The sequence below is a fragment of the Bos javanicus genome, chromosome 19, assembly GCF_032452875.1.
Source record: "Bos javanicus breed banteng chromosome 19, ARS-OSU_banteng_1.0, whole genome shotgun sequence".
Taxonomy (NCBI): domain Eukaryota; kingdom Metazoa; phylum Chordata; class Mammalia; order Artiodactyla; family Bovidae; genus Bos; species Bos javanicus.
Genome location: NC_083886.1, coordinates 46,221,705 through 46,239,361, shown reverse-complemented (window position 1 = coordinate 46,239,361; position 17,657 = coordinate 46,221,705). Strand labels below are relative to the sequence as shown.

At 51.3% G+C, this 17,657-nt stretch overlaps 2 protein-coding genes across 11 annotated transcripts; both read right to left on the bottom strand.

Moving 5' to 3' along the window:
- Window positions 1-4,186: 4,186 nt before the first annotated feature.
- Window positions 4,187-6,751, bottom strand: HEXIM1 (HEXIM P-TEFb complex subunit 1). The gene has a single exon (XM_061392149.1). It carries the CDS (start codon window positions 5,526-5,528, stop codon window positions 4,566-4,568), a length of 963 nt encoding a protein of 320 aa, XP_061248133.1. The 5' UTR covers window positions 5,529-6,751; the 3' UTR covers window positions 4,187-4,565.
- A 3,106-nt stretch (window positions 6,752-9,857) lies between these two features.
- ACBD4 (acyl-CoA binding domain containing 4) lies at window positions 9,858-17,383 on the bottom strand. Of its 10 annotated transcripts, none has more exons than XM_061392145.1 (11): window positions 16,349-16,455; window positions 16,146-16,244; window positions 15,844-15,963; window positions 15,439-15,559; window positions 15,272-15,356; window positions 14,880-15,000; window positions 14,567-14,653; window positions 14,188-14,258; window positions 14,011-14,086; window positions 13,191-13,330; window positions 9,858-10,593 (listed from the first exon to the last, which is right to left on the bottom strand). In XM_061392145.1, exons 3-11 carry the CDS (start codon window positions 15,929-15,931, stop codon window positions 10,468-10,470), a joined length of 915 nt encoding a protein of 304 aa, XP_061248129.1. In that variant the 5' UTR covers window positions 15,932-15,963; window positions 16,146-16,244; window positions 16,349-16,455; the 3' UTR covers window positions 9,858-10,467. The 10 variants fall into 10 exon arrangements, with proteins under 10 accessions (XP_061248129.1, XP_061248130.1, XP_061248131.1 ...); XM_061392146.1 differs by having other exon boundaries at window positions 9,858-10,590; XM_061392148.1 differs by lacking the exon at window positions 9,858-10,593 and adding an exon at window positions 10,622-11,039.
- Window positions 17,384-17,657: the final 274 nt, after the last annotated feature.

Here is a 17,657-nt window from a genome sequence, read left to right as displayed (position 1 = left end):
AAGGTTATTTGGAGCATTTGGGAGGCCTGCTTTCCCAAAGTGTGGCCTTGGTTGCCATGTTCCATCCAAGTAGTTTGAGCAAGGGTCAGTCTCTCAGGGTACCAAGCAGTTGTAACCTCAAGTCCTGAACGGCTTACATTCACCTAATGGCCAGCTCCTGGGACTATTGGCTGTGTGTAAACAGGATTCATTGACAGGAGTGATTCTTTGCAGCAGCCCTATTCAGGATGAAAATTCTTACTCCTGAACTATTTGATTTCCACATTTTTAAATTTTGTGTTTAGTCCTCATCATCCTCTTCTCTCTCTCGTCTCTTTTTAAGTTAAAATGTTTGCTGTTTTAAATACACTTTTAGTAAGCCCTAGAAAGGAAGGCAGAACTGACTTCTTCGACATTTTCTTCCGTCTTCTGGTTTGGTCCTCTGCCTTTGCCTGAATGTTGTCCTGGAGTTATCCAGGTATGCAGAAGTGTGTGCTAAAAGCAGACTTCAGAACTTCAAATTAATCTTCTCTGACACTCTGGAGGCTAGGACAAGTTCTACTGAGTAGCTTAAAAGAGCAGTAATGCTATCGTTTTCTCAAGTTGTTGTGCATGGAACACTCTAGAGCTCTCACGTTTTCCTTCAGGAATATCATCTTTGCTCACTGTTGACCCAGAGTTGTTTTTTAACACTTCACAGTCGGTGGATGTATCAAATAGAATGTGTCTTCAGATGAGAGTTTACAATACTCTTCAAGTTTTTGTTCTTTTTGGAAAATTATAAGCCAACTATAGCTGTTCTTGGTGCTGTGTTGAGGGAAAGAATCACACTAGCTATTTCAGAAGACTTACCAGCCATTTCTGGTAGCACCTCAACCATTTGAAAGAATTTCGAGGTGTGTAAAAATTTGTTAGTAAACTACTTGGATTATCCCTGCTGTTACCAGTGTTATATCATTTGTCATAATTGAATTGCCTCTCAGTAAAGCCCAGGAAAAACTTTATTTAGGAGGATTTGCAAGAGCTGTTATTTATCTGCCTTTGTTTTTTCAACAAGAAATGAAATGATGCTGTAAGCTTTCCAACATTCAAAGACAACTGGGAGGAATTGGCAAAATATTGAATCTTTGCTTTCTAGACCATATATTTTGTCTTACAGATCCCACTCTTCCGGGCCTGAATTTGACATTTTCTTTTAGAAATTACTTTTCATTTCTAGCAACAGCCCTTTACACTTTACATGAGAAAAGATAGTAAAGTGGAATTTTATTACAATCTTGCTTGAGAAATGGGGGAAATAATTCTTGAAAACCGACAAACTCAGGTGTACCTAGGTACAAATATAGTACTCTTACTTTCGCCAGCTTTTCCATCACACTGTTATATTTGTTTCTAGCTGTTGGTGTAAGTGGCCAGGGGACACCTATAATACATTACCAAATATTTGGCAGAACATTGGTTTTCTGAAGTAGACTATTTAGTTGTGGATTTTGCTTATTTCTGTAGATTTCTTTGATTTCTCTTTTGAATTCACCAGGATAAAGTATATTTATTTGCATTTCCCCAAGCAAAGGAGTTTTATTTTACTCTGAACAAAGTGAAAGTTAAAATACTGATCAAGTGGGCAATTGCTCTGGTCTTAAAAAGAACCAGTGATAATATCAATGATACCTTACTCTTGTATAGACTGTTTTCATGCTGTCTCTAATCCTTGCAGCAGTTATGTAATGTAGGCACAGCCCCATTTTGCTGATGAAGAATGAGGCTCTGAGAGTGTTAAGGCTTACACTGCTAGTATATATCAAAGGTAGAACTAGGAGCCTGGTGTTTTGACTCTTTAGTCTGGTCTAATTTTGTGTTTCCTCTCTTTAGAAAAACCTTGTCTATTTTTCTGAACTAAACCAATCTGAAACTCCCTGGCTTTCCCACTCAAGCAGAAATCAGGGCTCTATCTCCTGAGGGCCACTTTAGGTTATAGGCTAGCCCAAGAAAAGTTTTCCTTAGCTCAAAGGAGGATTAAGCTGCCCAGCCAGCTGTCTCCAAAGTTTGGGAAGTGCTTTGCCCTTGCTGGATACCCAGACCTCAGTAAAAGAGAACTACTGAAATTGCTAATGTGTAAGCACGATCTTTTGAACAGCTTATTTAAATTGTTGAGCAGAAATGGCTTTAGTGAATGGCTAGAGTGGACTTGAGGATCATTTGTCGTGATCCTGGTAGTATAGGGAATTCGGAGTCTTCCCTCTGGCCCGGCAGCAGTATGCTAGTCAAGTGTTTCACCTAGAAAGTGTTGATAGAAAATTGAAATTTTGCAGAAACCTCATCATGCTAAGAACATTTTAAATGCAATAAATACCATAAAATGCAAGTGCCTTTGAAAGCAAAATTCAGAGTTGCATATCTCAAGGTAAATCAAAGTAAATTATGACAATTACTTTAAATTTGTATAATTTGAGACTGGATTGAATGTATCTCCTAAAACATAACACTTTTTTTTTTCCCTGATGATCAGTGCACTACAAGTCTTTCTAAGACTAATAGGAAAACAAGATCTTTATACTTAAACCTATCTTATTAAGAGGAGGTTCTGAAATCAAGAGGCTATCGCTGCTGCATCCCATGTATGCAGTCAGAATGAGGCTCCTGCTTGTGCAGTGTAAAGCCAGAGGGCAGTGTTGCTGCTGTTCCAAGCAGCCGTTTCTGGGACTCCTGTATGACGTCATGGCAGAAGGAAAATTAAAAACACGAAAACTATTTCAAAATAGACTTTTAATGTAGTTTTTAGGCCAAAGGAAAAGCTGATCATACATTGTCTCCAGTGGACCATCTGCCAGAATAGGGCCACCTCAATCCAGCTTTGAAGGCCCTGAGTCAGTCTTAACCGCCATGATTTCCCTTGATTCATGGATTTGTGTATGCTTCTCACGCATCATAAGGCACATTTCACTCTTGAAGTTCCCACCACCTCCACTATTTCATTTAGCTGCAAAAGCAAGCTTCCCAGTGGGAGTCTCCCCCCACCCCACCCCCGCTCCCCCAAGGGTTCTTAATCTTCAAGGAGTTTGAGAATTTCATGATTCTCTAGAACCCTCTCTCCAGAAGTACCTACACATAATACAAGCCTACATACAATTCCATGGGGCTCACAGATTCGAAAGCCCCCTATGTTTCTGAGGAACCAGGTGAAAGAAGCCTTGTGCTAGTGATTCGAGCAATGCATTTGGTCTAGGGAAACGCAGAGGGCAGGTAAAGATGGGCTGGGTAACCATGATAACAGGAGGGAACAGTCAGTTTCAATTTTGACTTGGGGGCAGAAACGAATTCCCAGGGCCTCCTGCACTTTGAAGAGCAGAACTACTTAAGGACTAAGCAGCTATCAGCAGTTTAGAAGACTGAGAATAGGGGCTGTATAGGGATGGTGCAGGGCTCCCACTTGGCCCCCCCAAGGACTTAATTTAGCTCAAGCAGAAGCTTTACATTTTATTTGCAGTGAGGGGGCATTTCTAGTTTTAGTTTGAGTCTCATGGAAAGGTGGACAGCTCCTATTCCTTTTCTTGATATAGGGAGCACTTAAGTATTGGGCATTTAGAGTTAAGTCCTTGGACTGCCCCAAATGGTCATTTCCTCTATAAATATAATATTCCCTAGCTCTGAATATTTTAACATAAAGAGCTGCCTCACAACTGTTTATTCAACCATTGCTTGCACTAAGAAAGCAAGACAAGTGCCTTTCCCAGGCATCCAAGGACTCCTTCCAGCCTTACGGGAGGAGGGGGAAATTACTAAAAACCCACTTGTAGGAGTGAAATGAGGCTGTCAGTTGTCCAACCTGACAAATGGCCAAATTAGGTTTACATTTTTGTTAATAGACTTTTGAATGGCTATTGAGAAGCAGAATTAAATTTTAAGCTGCTGATCATAGTTACTTCCTACTCCCCAAACACCCAACACTGGTTTATTTCTCCAGCATCAAGAAAGAAAATGAAGGCACTAGAAAACACGCTTAAGTATTGAAGATAATTAAATCTTTATATTTTGCTGGAACTATATATTGTAGCACACTAAAACCCATTCAAGGGAAAACGGGGCAAACTGAATAAGGTTTGTTTTTGAAAATGGACAAATTAAATGCTTCCTTTACCCCTCCCCCCAATGCAATCACATAAATCAGTATTACTTTGAATTAGCTCTAGAAATCACACAAACTATGTTACATTTACAAATATTTATTATAACTAGAATGAATTTAATGGTTCTCAGATTTGGCCACCTTATAGCTCCATTTAAGGAGATTCTTAACAGAAAACTGCATTATAACCTGGTCAAGTTACTTACACATTAAAAAAGAAAAAAACTCCTAAAAAGGAAAACAAGGAAAGCAACCCTTCAGTTTCACATAATTAAAGAACAGGAGAAAGCACACAAGCTACATCATAGCTAAACTGACCGAACCAACCAAAGCCAGGGGGGATTTCTTTTCTGATTATGTGTCATAAAAAGGTCCACTGTCTTATATACACATGTATATAATGTTACATTCCATCACTGTAAAAAGTCCCCTTTGCCCCCTCCCCCGGAAAAGTTTCAGTCTAGTCTCCAAAGTTGGACAGCGGCGCTCGCTCCTGCTGCCGGTGCAGTTCGTTCTCCGTCAGCAGCTGGAGGTTTTCCGCGCGCAGCCGGTCCAGCTCCAGCTCCAGCTCCCGCACACGCGCGTCGTCGCCGTCCAGCCGCTGGCTTTCCAGCCGCAGCCGATTATTCTCGTCCTCCATACGCGAGAGGCACTTCTCCAGCTCTAGGTACTCTTTGATGAGCTCCTGCTTGCTCATGTTCTGCAGGCTCTCCGCGTGGTACCGCTCATAGGTCTCCGAGAAGTCCCGCTGCAGAAACTCGCTGCCGTCTCCTCCCATCCCGTCGCTGCCCCCATCCTCCTCGCCCGCTTCTTCCATAAAGTCCTCATCGCTGGTGTCGTCGGATTTGGCAGCGGCCCGTTTGGGATAGAGGCCGGTTTTAAGATCCGGCTCCTCCTGGTCGTGGTCATCCATGAGGAACTGCGTGGTGTTATAGGGAGCAACTGGCTGGCCCTTGGCGAACATCTCGGCTCGAATCCTCGAAGCTCGCAGGCTCTGTTTTTCATCGAACTTTTTCTTCTCCTCCCAGGTCAGCGTATAGTACGGTTTCCAAAGCCGCTTCTTCTTGGAGGGGCGTCTCCTATGTTTTTTCTTGCCCACCTGTCTCTGCTGCGGGGGAGCTCCGCCAGCGGACAAGTCGTCCCCATTCTGGCCCTTCTCACCCGCTTCCGGACAGCTGGATTCTGGGCAGACCTGGGTCTTAAGGGGAGACGGCTGGGGTTCCAGGCTCCCTTCCCCCCCGTGCCCTGGAGAACCACCCGACTTGGGGGACGCTCTCGATTGCCACCTACTGTCTTCCTCCGGCACCCGCTCCTCCGCGCCTGGGGGGCGATCAGGGTTCCGTTCTTCATGGACAGCAACAGCACCTGTACAGTTGCTAGTTTGAGGCTGGTGCTGAAACTCTGACAAGAGTGGCTCGGCCATTGCTAATAGAATCTTCTTCTCGAAGTTTGAAGAATGTTGGCTGTAAGTCCTTAAGGAAAAAAAGGTTTGCTTTTCTCTGCAAAAATGTCCAACACAGTCCTCTTCGGTCTGTAATTCCTGCAGTGATGCCTTTAGCCAGTCCTTCTGTCAGCAAACTCCAATTGCAATTTGGGGGCGCTCAAGTCAATAAAGGGTTAAGCGCCCAGAGCGCGGCTAGATAGCGGGTCCAAGGGGGTGCAGCAGCAGGAACAGTACGTAATGTGCAGAGGGGGTGGGCTTCAAGCCTTCCCGCAGACCGCCCCCGCGATCGAGAAGTTGGTGGGCAAGAAGATTAGGTTAAATCCAATGGGTTAAACCCAGCCCCGAAGGGGTTAAAACTACCCGATGACGCTGACTCCAAGGGGCCGGATCCACAAAGGGTTAAATCCCCTGCCGCAGAGCCCACAGGGGGTTAAAGTCCCAAAGCCACCTCCTCCCACTTCCACGGGTGTCGCTCCAAGCCGAGCTCCCCGTTCCCTAGGCCCGGCCGGAGCCTCAGCCGAGGACAGACAAACTCATCTCCCCTTTGGCTCGATGCTCTCTGCTCAGCTCAGTTCTCCTCCGCCTCCTCCTCTTTTTCCTCCCTCCCTTCTCCCCCTTCCGACAGCTCCTCTTCCGCCTCCTCCCCCAACTTCCCCTCCCAACCTGCCTCTCCACCTGCCAACTTCCAACTGCTGCCTCCCAACCCTCTGCGCCCCTTTTATATAGAAGCCGGTCCGCCCCGCCCATGCGCATGCGTGACTGAGTCCCCATCGCAGGAAGCTGGGAGTCGTAGTTCCCATCTTTCAGGCCCGCCGTCCTCGCGCGCCGTGCGACGTAGCCAATCCCAGGACGCGTAGGGGGCGTTTTCCAGGCCGCCTCCTTCCATCGCTTATCCCTCGCTAGAGAAACGTGAGAGCCCATTGGTCAAAAGGCACACGTCTCGCCGAGGAAGGAAGGCCAATCGCAGAGAAGATGGGGCGGGTTCTGGACCATACCATTCTGCTTCAGGAATACAAGAAGATTCGATGGCCTGTGAGGGCCTGCACAGAATGTTTTTATGAAAAGGTGCGTCTTAAAGGTTATTATCCTATTCTTTTCTCAGCGGAAAGGTTCTGAAGATCACAAACATTTGTTAACTTAAGCGAGAATGGTTTACCCCTAAAAAGTAGTCCCTAAAGTATAAACGAGTATTTAATTCTGTAAATAGAGATGTTGATCCATGGCTATTAATTCTCGATTCTTAAGATTACAAGAATGGCTTCAAGGTGTTGATTAGTGACTGGGATTGACGTTTGCGGAAGGATATTGCGAACACTTTTTTTGTTTAAAAAAAAGCGCATGAAGAGGTAAACAAATGAAGAATAAAAAGTGCCGCCTTAAAGGGACAGTGTGACTGCCTTACGGCAGCAACCTCTGACTAGGCCTCGGAAGATGAGAAAGCAGGTTCGAGTCCCGGGTGACGTCCACTCCCGGACTACGCTGGGACCCTTAGCGAAAAGTGGCGGAGTCCCAGCCCCAGCGTAGTCTTTCACGGCCGCCCCCGCCCAGGGGCCAGTGCAAAATGGTGGGCCGTGGCTGATTTCTCTCTTCGGCGCCGGAAAGTGCTGGGTGTGCGCCCTGGGATCCCCCGAGACCCCGGGATGTAAGGCCTCGCTTCCCTTCTCCCTCACCGGGCCTCAGCTTCTATCGAAGAAAATGGCCTCCTGGGGCCCTCTTGGTCTGTGCAGTTGGGAATCGACCATGAAATTTTCCTGAGCCTGGATGGGAGTCCAGGGCAGCGGATGAGCCTCTTTGTTGGGGGAGGGGTTCGAAATTAATCCTGAGTTGAAATAATCAACCCTGGCTACTCGAGAGAGAAGTCACAGACTGGAAAGAATCACCCACTGAGGCTCTTCCTCGTCAGTGGACGCTGGGCAACACCGGCAGGGAGGCAAGAGCCAGAGGCTTCCCTGAGGAGGAAACCTTGCCCAGAAATGGGGGCAGAGGGATTCTGGCCCAGAACTGTGGGACAGATTCATGGGGGGCGGGGAGGGGGTAGGGCGGCGCGCTACATAACTCTCCTTGTGAAAATTCTCCAGATTCCAGGCTTCCGCCCAAAGGACAGGGGCTGAGGGCCAGGAGTAGCCGAAACCCTCCACTCAAATCACTTAGGTCTACAATCTTTCATGCTGCAGTCCATGGGGTCGCAGAGTCGGACACTACTGAGCGACCGAACTGAACTGAAAATCTTACTGTAATCTCAGTTTTTCCCATTTGCCACACACCGTGACTCCTGTTTCTTCATCAACAGCCTTGTCTTATATTCCAGCCGCTTTCCACCGCACAGAGTTCCTTTGCACACAGAACCATTTGCTCCTCCACAGCCCAGTGAGTTAGGCAGGGTAGGGATTCTTGTCTCCATTTTAGAGATAAGGAATCTCTGAAGCTCAGAAATTAAGTGACTTGTCCAAGGTCACATGACAATTAAGTGACACTTTCAGCTAAAGCGAAGGTCTCTGTGACTCCGTGCTGTTTTTCTATCACAAACACAAAAGTCCGTTTTTTTGTAAGAACTCTGGATTTAGTTCCTTTCCATCTGCAACACTTTCAGCCAACTTCTGGCCCTCTTTTTCTTTCCTTTTTTTTTTTTTTTTGCCTCACCTGGAGGCATGTGGGATCTTAGTTCCCCCACTAAGGAAAGAACCTGGCTCCCTACAATGGAAACAGTCTTAACCGGTGGACCGTCAGGTTAATCTCACATTGGATAAGAAGGCACAATGGTGAGTAAAATTTCATCCGTGCTACTCAAGGACTGTGTAGAGAGGCCATCAAACCTACGGTAAGCCAAAATGGCAGATGATGAAAATCCTGGTAGGAGCTTGTGAGCCAGCTTGCTTAGGAGTTGAGAATTGTGGACATGTTTCATGGAGGAGGTGACTTCGTGGCTGTCTAAAACACGAAGCATTTTCAGGCAGAGTGGCATGAGCAGGACATTTATGACGAGTAGGCGTCTTGTCCCAAGACAGGACTTGTCTGGGGATTCAGGAGTGGTTTTGTGGGGAAGTGGTCATGGGCATGCCCAGAGGGAGAAGCAAGCAAGAGTGACCCTGAGGCACATCCAGATGTTTTGAGATGGAACATCCTAGCCTGTTTTCCCTGAGAACTCAGGTCTTTCTGAAAACCTGCCCCTCTCGTATGCTGCTTCATCAGTCATGCAAGAAGCTTCGCAGGAGCAAGAGCTTCTCCTCAACAGTGGGAGTTCCCTGAGGAAAAGTTTTTGGAGAGAACTCGACTGGGAGTCAGAGACCTCAAAACTGTTACATTTTCAGACTCCAAGGACTCCTGGGTACCCTCAGTTGGGATTTGGAAGGTACAACTGAGCCCAGCCTCAGTCTATTGGGCTCAGCTGTATGGGCTCATTTGTTCTACTAGGGGAGGAGTGGTCAAACTGACAGGTTGTGGAATTCCAGAATTCTATGAAACAAGAGGCCACGCACCTTGATATTAGGTAGGCATTTTGTCATTAATGTCCTGGTCATCAATCCCCAGGACTGCCTTATGGTGAAAAGGTCTTCATCGCTATTTCACAAACAAGGCAACCCAGGATCAGAGCAGAGTCCTGCCCAAGTCACTGCGAGTATGCCCAAGTGGTGGCGCTGGCTTCCGCTTACATCCCCAGCACCAGTTTGGCCCCTCTTCCTTTGCCCTCCAGTTGTTCATCCCTAACACAGGGATTAACTCAAAATTTCGTAGCCCCAGCAGCCAGCGGCTCCCAGAGGTCTCTGCTCAGTTTGGCACTGGACCCAGCCCGACGGGAGCCGCGGGGACGACGCTCCCGCCGTCCTTGGCTTTCCAGAAAGTTCCCTGGGAAAGCCCGAGCGCAGAGGTCACAAGGGGAGAGCAGCTGAGGAGGGGGAAGCGGGCAGTGGGCACTTCCGGGGCCCAGATCGCGGCCCCCGACCCTACGCCGGGCGCGCGGAGCAGGGAGTAGCCACCCTTCCCTTCGGGCGGGAACGGAGCCTGGGCCCGAGCCCGCCGTACTCCTCTCCTCCCGCCGCCCCTGGCTCGCAGCTTTCCCCCCCACAGTCCCCACCCACGACGGGGCAGGGCGCGGGGCCCCGCCCAGGGCGCCCCCAGCAGCCGCTCCGCCTCTCCTGCAGACCAGGGGCTGTTCCCTCCACTAGCCTGGGGAGGGGGAAATGCTCCCTCTGGAACGCCGACCGCTGGCGTCTTGGGGCCGTCCACGGCAGCGGGGGAGGGGTCACAGAAGGGACCTGAACCTCCCGTGTCCCGGACGCGCTTTCCGCCTCACTCCGTGGCAGCCCAGACGGCAGAAGATGAAGGTTTTATTTGGTGAAACTCTTTTGTAAGTGCATCTTTAGTGAGGACATCCTGAGTATTTCTGCGGGTAGGGCGGCCAGCCAAAAGGAGCTGACTGCCCTCCCCCGGGGCCAGCTCTCCGCCTTTCCCCAACTCGGTTGAGCCTCCCGGCCTCCCTCCCACAGCCCGCCAGCCAATCACTCTTCCAGGGCCCGGCCGAAGTCCCAACTTGCCCAAGAGCTGAGCCTCCTCGGGGAGAGGCTGGCTTGGGAGAGGAGTCACGTGACTCAGAGGGTGAGGAGGGCAGAGGCTGAGACCCGGTAGCTCCGCCCCTGGATCACCCGCCCACCCCGAACTGGGGACTTGCTCCGTTAGGGCAGTCTCCCCAGGGAGCCTGAGGTGGTCGAGGGGGAAAGGAGGGACAGTCCCTGTGGAGCTGCAGGAAGAGTAGGGTCCTATCTGGCCCCCACACGAGGAGAGGGGTATCAAGGCGAACGCTATTTGGGGACGGGAAGCCGGGGGCGGTTAATGCTGTTCCCCTAAACCCTAGGAAGGCTCAGGGCACTGCAGAACACAGGGTTCATAGCCTCCTGTTGGCTGCAGACTCCTCCACCGAGAGTCACCTCTTCTGGGTCCGAAACTGTCGGAAGAGCCACTGGACGATGAAGGGCCACAGGAGGAAGAAGATCAGTGTGGGGCCGGAAAGCCTGAGGGGCCGAGGCCTGGCACTGGGTGGGGGCATCTGCTGCCAAGAGGAGAGAGTCAGGCGCCAGCCCAGGCCTCAGCTCAGGCTAGGCCCTCCTTAGGGACCTGCTTCCAGAACTCAAGTGGGAGCTGCTACCTCCCTTTCCCCAGTCTGAAGATTGGGACTCCTGGTTTGTCCCTGAAACACTGAGCCCCAACTCCCTCCCCTATCTTCCTCCCACAGCAATTCAAGGTGCCAAAAAGAGTGGAGGAACTGGCTCCAAGGTCATCTCCTCTGGGCCACAAAGCCTGATATGACCTGAAGACCCCATATTGTAAAGGATGTGCCACATTTCCAATGAAGACCCAGGGTGTTCAGATTTTAGTTTCTAAATCCCATTATCTGTTGAAAGGAAGCAAGGCTCCTTGGAGAAGTGGCAGATTTCAGGTCTGGAGCAGGGAAGGTGGAATTGAATGTGGGATGTCCTATACCAAGAAGTGAGGAAGCTGTTAAGGATTAATGAGATCATGTTACAAGAACCTAGGACCCAGCTAGAAAGGGAGGGTCTTACCAAAGTTGTGACAGTCTGGGCATCAAAAAGAACGATATGATTGCAGTTGACTGAAATACTGAGTCTTTAAAGTCCATAAATTCATAGAAGAGTAAGTTGGAAATTTATCACCATTGAGGTGGCTTTTAAATCAACTCCTTACTTTAAAAATAGATAAGTAAAGAGAAAGAATTAAGCACATATTCTACCCTTCCATAAGGCACCATATTTCAGGGAAATCCTAGATGGTCAGGGAAACTCTACAGAAAAATGCCAGCTAATAAATGTTAAAGGAATCATAGAAAAGTCCACATTTTTGCAACCATTAACTAAATTATGGATCCAAGCAAGGATTATCTATCATTTGTCAAAAGCTGTGTATCAAATGGGGCTGATGGGGAACTGGGACATTCCCTGGCTCCAAGTGGTGGAATCAGACTATCACCCCTTCATCCCTGCTGTGATCCTCACTAGGGATATTCATGGTAGGACATCCAGTTATGTGTCTTGATGTGAAGAAAGAATATCACCTCTGATGTAATCGGGTCATGTCATCTAGCCACAGGGCTGTCATGAGACTCCAGAAGTGGTACAGTCTACAGGACTACTGACCAGTCTCATCACCAAGTCACTAGCAAGGAAGAGGGACTGGTCTAGACTAACAGAGTCTTAAGGACAGAGGCTCCTGGCCTGGACAGACAGGGAAGCTGGAAAAGACGATTGGAATCTGGACTGTATTTGACTGTTGGCTCAGACAGTAAAGCGTCTACCTACGACGCAGGAGATCTGGATTTGATCCCTGGGTCGGGAACATCCCCTGGAGAAGGAAATGGCAACCCACTCCAGTATTCTTGCCTGGAAAATCCCATGGATGGAGGAGCCTGGTAGGGTACAGTCCATGGGGTTGCAAAGAGTCGGACACGACTGAGTGACTTCACTTTGTGTTTTTGGTGATATGAAGGAATTGTGGTGTGCAATCAAATGTTTTTGCTAGGTAGTAGAGTGTTCTTATTTTCAGAGATTCAAGTCCAGGTATCTCAGCGTGGAAATATTCAGCATATAAAATTAGTAAAAGGTAAATAAAAAATATTAGTAAAACCTTGGCGAGGCGGGGGGAGTGTTGAAATGTTAGCCACTGTGGATCTGAGGAAATTCCTACCAATTCCTCTGTGCCAAGGGGACAAAGGGTCACCTGAGTGATTCCTTCATATCCAGGACTTCAGCTGTCCCCTGTCCCCACAGCTCCAGGCTTCACAAGAACCGACTCATTGAGAGTTAACGGTGGATACCAGCTTTGGAGGGAGATACAAGTGGGACCACTCCCAGCTCCATCACTTAATAATAATGCTAATAGTAACAATGAGCCCCATTCGGAAGCACCTACATGCATTATCTCACCTAATCCTCACAGCAGCTCTGTGGGGTTCTTCCAGGCTGTGTGAGTTCCTTCCAGGCCCTGAGGTAAGTTATTCAACCTCTCAGAGCTTTAGTTTCCTCATTTGTAAAAGGGGAATGAAAAGAAAACCTATTTCATTGCTGTTTGTGTGTGTGTGTGTGTGTGTGTGTGGATAAAATGAGGTAATGTAGGTAATATGTTTGGCACACTGCCGGGGCTCCAGAAATGGCTGCTCTTATTTATTTTGCAGAAGCAGAGGTGTCAGGGGCAAGCAGATCTAGAAGTCGGGAGGAGGAGTGAGGGGTGCAAGGGCTGAATGTGAGGGGAGGGGAGGGGAAGACAGTAAGTCTGGGAACAGAAGAAGTCCTGACAGAGGGCCAATAGGGACCCCCTCCCAGCCCCAGTGCAAAGAGCAGACAGGTTCTGGCCCCTCCAACTGTTGGAATTCCCTCTGTCCTCGGTTTCCCTTCTGGCACGGGGTGGCGTTAAAAGCAGGAAAGGTGGGCTTCTCCCACTCTCCCTTCCAGGTAGGAAGCACTTTAGACCCCCTGACTTCCTGGCCTGACCCATAAGCCACACCATTCTCTGGAGAAGGCAGAAGTGTGGGCAGGTAGAGACGGGGGGACAAAGAAGTGGCTGGCTGAGGAGTGCAGCACAGAGACCCTCAAAATTCTGCCCCAATCTTGCCCTGGACCTTCGGAAGGGGCTCACCTGCTCGGGGGGCATAGGCATGCTCTCCAGGCTCTGCAGCCTCCCCTGGACGTCCCGCATACTCTCCTGCAGTGCGCGGACTGTCCCCACCAGCCACGAGTCCAATTCCTGGGGCCCCAGCAGGGGGCCTTCCAATCTCCCTGCAGAGCACAGACACACAGGAAAGGGGACGCAGGAAGCAACTCAGCTCGGGGCAGGGCCAGGGAGGAGTCAGTAGAATGCCATCCCTTGTGCCCAGTGTGAGTCTATAAAGTCCATGCATGCAGCTAATGGACTGCCAGGGGTTCGAACCCCAGCACTACCACTTAGCTCTGTGGCTCTGGGCAAGTCAGTAACTTCTCTAAGCCTCGTTTGTCATCTGAAAATCATGTCCTCTCCCTCACAGGGCTGCTTGCTCTGAGGAATAAAGGAGATAATATTTATGAAAGTGCCTCTTATGGGACATGGGACACTGGAAGTTAGGAAGAGATAAGGGAGAACTCAACTCGTCGTCCTTGGAGAGTCCCAAATGGGAGACCCCGAGAGAAAGGATGACTCCCAAGGCCACGCAGCTGTAGATGAGAGAACTGGTCTAGGAGTTCTACCCCAGCTGCCCTGACTTAGTGCCAGCAAAGGGCACAGACTCCTGGTGGCCCTTGGAGAGGAGGCCAGGCAGGGACTTTGCTCCTCCAGGCCAGTGTCCGGCTTTTGGCCACCCTTCCTGGGCAGAGGCTGCTCTCTCTAGTGCCCAGTGCTGGACTTTCTCCTCTGCCCATGAAGGCAGCCAGGGGAAGGCCCCAGGCACTGGAACCATGGGGCAAAGGGTCGGATAGGGGCTCACCTTTCTCTGCAGGAGGCTCGGGGCTGTTTCTGGTGTCATTTTCTCCTCCCAGGGCACCCCTTTGCTCTTCCCCAACCTGCAGAGAAGAGTCACAAAGTCCACGGAGGGGAGGGTGGTGGTGGGAGCAGCCAGGGCCCAGTGGGATGGGGAAAGGGAGGGGATGGGAGTGGGTCTCACCAGCTCAGGCTCCAGCTGCTCCACAGAATCACAGGAAACTTCAGAGTCCTGGTCCCTGGGTGGCTGGGATTCTGAGGAGGAGGGAAGTCGGGGCAAGTGGCAGGAGGGAGGCCATGGAAGGAGGGGAAGGGTGTGCACCTGGGCAGAGGCACCTGTTTAGGGGACCCTCAAGATGCTACCATAAGAGGCACAGATGGGTCCCTGAGAGGAAAGGGATCCCAGAACCTGCCCCTGGCCTTTGGGAGCACAGGGGGTCTCAGTGTCTGTGGGCATGAGGTGTGACAGGCACAGCGCAGCATCTAGCCTGCTCCCCTCCACGCTGCCTGGAGGTCCTCCCACCTCTGGCCTGGCCCTCTGCCCCTCCCCCCCAGACACTGACCTAGACTTGGGGGTGCTGGTTCCTTAGGGAGGCAGGGAGGCTCTGGGGCAGCCTCAGCATCTCCATTCAGTACCTGCTCTTTCCAACCTGCAGAGACACAGCACCCAGAGGTGGGGCTGGGAAGAGATCAGGCCCCTGCTCCCCATCCTCATCTAGCCAGGGATTCTGTCTGCGACCCACCCCATCGGGGCACTAGCTGGGGTCCTTACAGGAACATTTCTAGAGCCCTCTGCCTCCAGGCTTCCCTCCAATTGAGCAGCCCCCTAAGACAGTTCCATCAGCCTTTGTGGAGCTCCCAGCCTGGGGGCCTGACCTGTGACCCTTCTCAGGAATGTCTCCGGGGGCCTCGGCATGTCAGGGATCACCTGGTACAGGGGCTCGAAGTAACCAAACATGTCCTCTGCCACCTCGCCCAGGGGCACTGTGTCGATCACCTGTGCGGGAGGGGGTCTAATGGGGAAAGGCTGGCCCTTCCCACCACTGCCCTCCTACCCCCTTGAGCTGGGCCGCCTCCGCCCTGCTGCTGCCATCATATCCCTCCACCTTGTGCCCAGTCAGGACCCAGAGTCAGGCAGAGGCAGGGGGACAACTTGAAGGTGGAATTCCCATAGGTGTATCAACGTGCAGGAAACGTGATGGGCAAAGCGGGGCGGGTCACCTGGCTGAGACCTTGGGCACAGGGAGGAGCCTGCAGCCTCTCCCTACCTTCTGTGCCACCAGCTTCATCTCGGTAATGTAGGCGGACATGGCCTCCTCCCTGCTCATCTGGCCCAGGCTGTTCCAGGCTTCCCTGGGGGTGGGGTGGGGGGCGGAGGACTGTGAAAGGCTGATTGACAGCTGAGGCTTGTTTGCCCAGCTGATGGGAAGCTCACCATTTGTAACGTCCGATAGGGTCCCAGAACCCAGGCTGGGGGATGAGGCAGGGCCCCATGGTAGCCTGCTTGTAGTAGCTGTAGAACCGCAGCATCTCTTCGTAGGAGGGGCGGTAAGAGCCTGGGCAAGAGTTGAGAAGTGGAGGGGGACAGTATCACTCCCAGCTCCAGGAGGATAGAGGCGGGAGGAGAACCACCCTTGGCGGGGTGGTGAAGGGTCTCTCTTGGTGGGGGCAGAGATGGTGAAGGGTCTCACTCAAGATAGACAGACAGGGGTAGGTGGCAGAGGGGAACCCCAGGACAACACATTTAGGGACTTGTCTGCAAAAGCTGCCAGGATCAGGGTCTCCTGGGAGGCAGACCCTGGTCATCTGAACCCCCAAATGAGGGTCCCCGTGCCCTCACCGTTCTTAGGCAAGTTCTGAATGACGCTGACTGCAGCCTGGAACTGTTTCTGACAGTCTGGTTCTGGACTTTCATTTTCGATACCCATCTCCAGCCCTGGGACCCTATTTATGGGCGACTCTGCAAGAACAAAGCTGTGGGTGAACAGTTTTCAGGTTCCTCCACCACCCACCCCCCTCCCTGGCACATGCCTCTGTAAGCCACTGGTCCACTTTCCAGAGGGGCAAACCAAGCTCTTTAGAGGCCTGAGTGAGATGACCCGGGAGGTCAGAAGCTAAGACTGAGGAGACTCCTTTTCCTACCCCAAGGCAGCGTGGGTATGACCAGGGTGACTGAGAGGGCCTCCGTGTGTGGGTCAGGTGGCAAGGGTCGAGGTGTCTCTAGATGCACATCTTCGACTCCTAGACAGGTGAACCGGCAAGCCGAGAGGAGTCAGGGCGGGGCGAGCAGTCTCCCACCCCAGCCTCCCACACCCCGGCTCAGCCTCTCGGCGCCCAGCACTCACCCTCAGGGCCCACTGCCCGGACACCTAGGTTCCCTCTTGTCACTAGTCGGAGGCTTCCTACCGACCTCCGGGCCGGGATGGGGACGCGAGGCAAGAGGGAAAACTTACGCCAATCAGAGAACCCGTTTCAAATTTCTTTTATACCACAACCACTCAGCGCGGCCCTTTCAAGATTATGCAAATAGTTTAGTGGTGCCTCTCCAGATCAGGCGGGGCGAATCCGCGGGTTGGCTCCCCGGTCCTGAACGGCCAGAGGCAGGAGAAAGCGCCCCCTGGTGGATGTCGTGAAATGACGCTGTCTCTTGCTCCCCCTGGTGGAAACTGCGTAGTCAGCTGAACCCAGGCCGCGCAGATTCGAGCCACTCTATTCAGCCCTTCACTTACCAGACCCTGGGGATAAAACGGGAATCAGCTCCTGAGATCAAGGGTTCTGCAGATGGGATACGGGAGCAGAGTTTTGGAAGGCTTAAGAGTAAGCCAGGAGAAGAACGAGGAAGGTCATTCCTGGAGGAAGGAATTGCAAGATCAAAAGTACAGAGGAGAAGACTAGATATTCATAAGGAATATCCAGAGAGGATATTCTTGGAGACGCAAGCCAGTAAGGACGCAATCTCCAGGTCAGGGCTACCTGAAAATGGAGTAAAGCAGTAGGTGGCAAATCTAAGTCCTGATAAACTGTGTTATCTTTGGGATGCCATGCTCCCGGCCGCCGCCGAGTGGCGGTGTGCACCCAGCTCTCCGCCCCCCACCCAGGGCAACTTGCTGAAGAGGCAGATCACATTACACCCCTTGCGCACAAATACGCTGGTGGTTTCTTATGTAGTAAGTGCACGCATGACACGGTCACCAGAACCCGTAGTCGACGCTAACCCACATGTCGATGTCAAGGACATCCACGCGACGTACGGTGGCTGTCCCGGGACGATCAAACGCCCAGTGCGGGGTGTCGACCGACCCAAGCGTCCATTCCCAGGTTCTGCCGGGGACTCATCCCCGGAAGAACCAGTCAGCTTCGAGCCTTCTACCCCTCGGGGCGGCAACTGGCCGGGCGCGGAGAGGGTTAATCCTATGACGTCATAGCCAAAGCCTTCTTCCTTCCCTACCTTCAGTCAGTTCCCGCCCCGCCTTAACCCTCCCGTTCGGGCTTCCCTGCCTCCCAGTTCAGCTCCTACGCCCGGGACTAGCCGGCCGGCGGACCCGATCCCCTCTGAGACCTCGGTCAGGACGGGGAGGGGGAGGTGAAAGGGATCCTGAGTCCGCACTGAGCCCAGGTCCGGGGAAAGGAGAGGGTGTCTTCGCGAGACAGCAG

Bases quoted from the DNA above. Each gene is read 5' to 3' on its own strand.
- ACBD4 (XM_061392139.1), bottom strand. From the start codon at position 15,931: ATGGGTATCGAAAATGAAAGTCCAGAACCAGACTGTCAGAAACAGTTC. The intron at 15,357-15,438 runs GTGAGCTTCCCA...CCCCACCCCCAG, and splicing joins CCTATCGGACGTTACAAATG to GGAAGCCTGGAACAGCCTGG. The intron at 14,087-14,187 runs GTGAGACCCACT...TCTTCTCTGCAG, and splicing joins AGCAGCTGGAGCCTGAGCTG to GTTGGGGAAGAGCAAAGGGG.
- HEXIM1 (XM_061392149.1), bottom strand. From the start codon at position 5,528: ATGGCCGAGCCACTCTTGTCAGAGTTTCAGCACCAGCCTCAAACTAGC.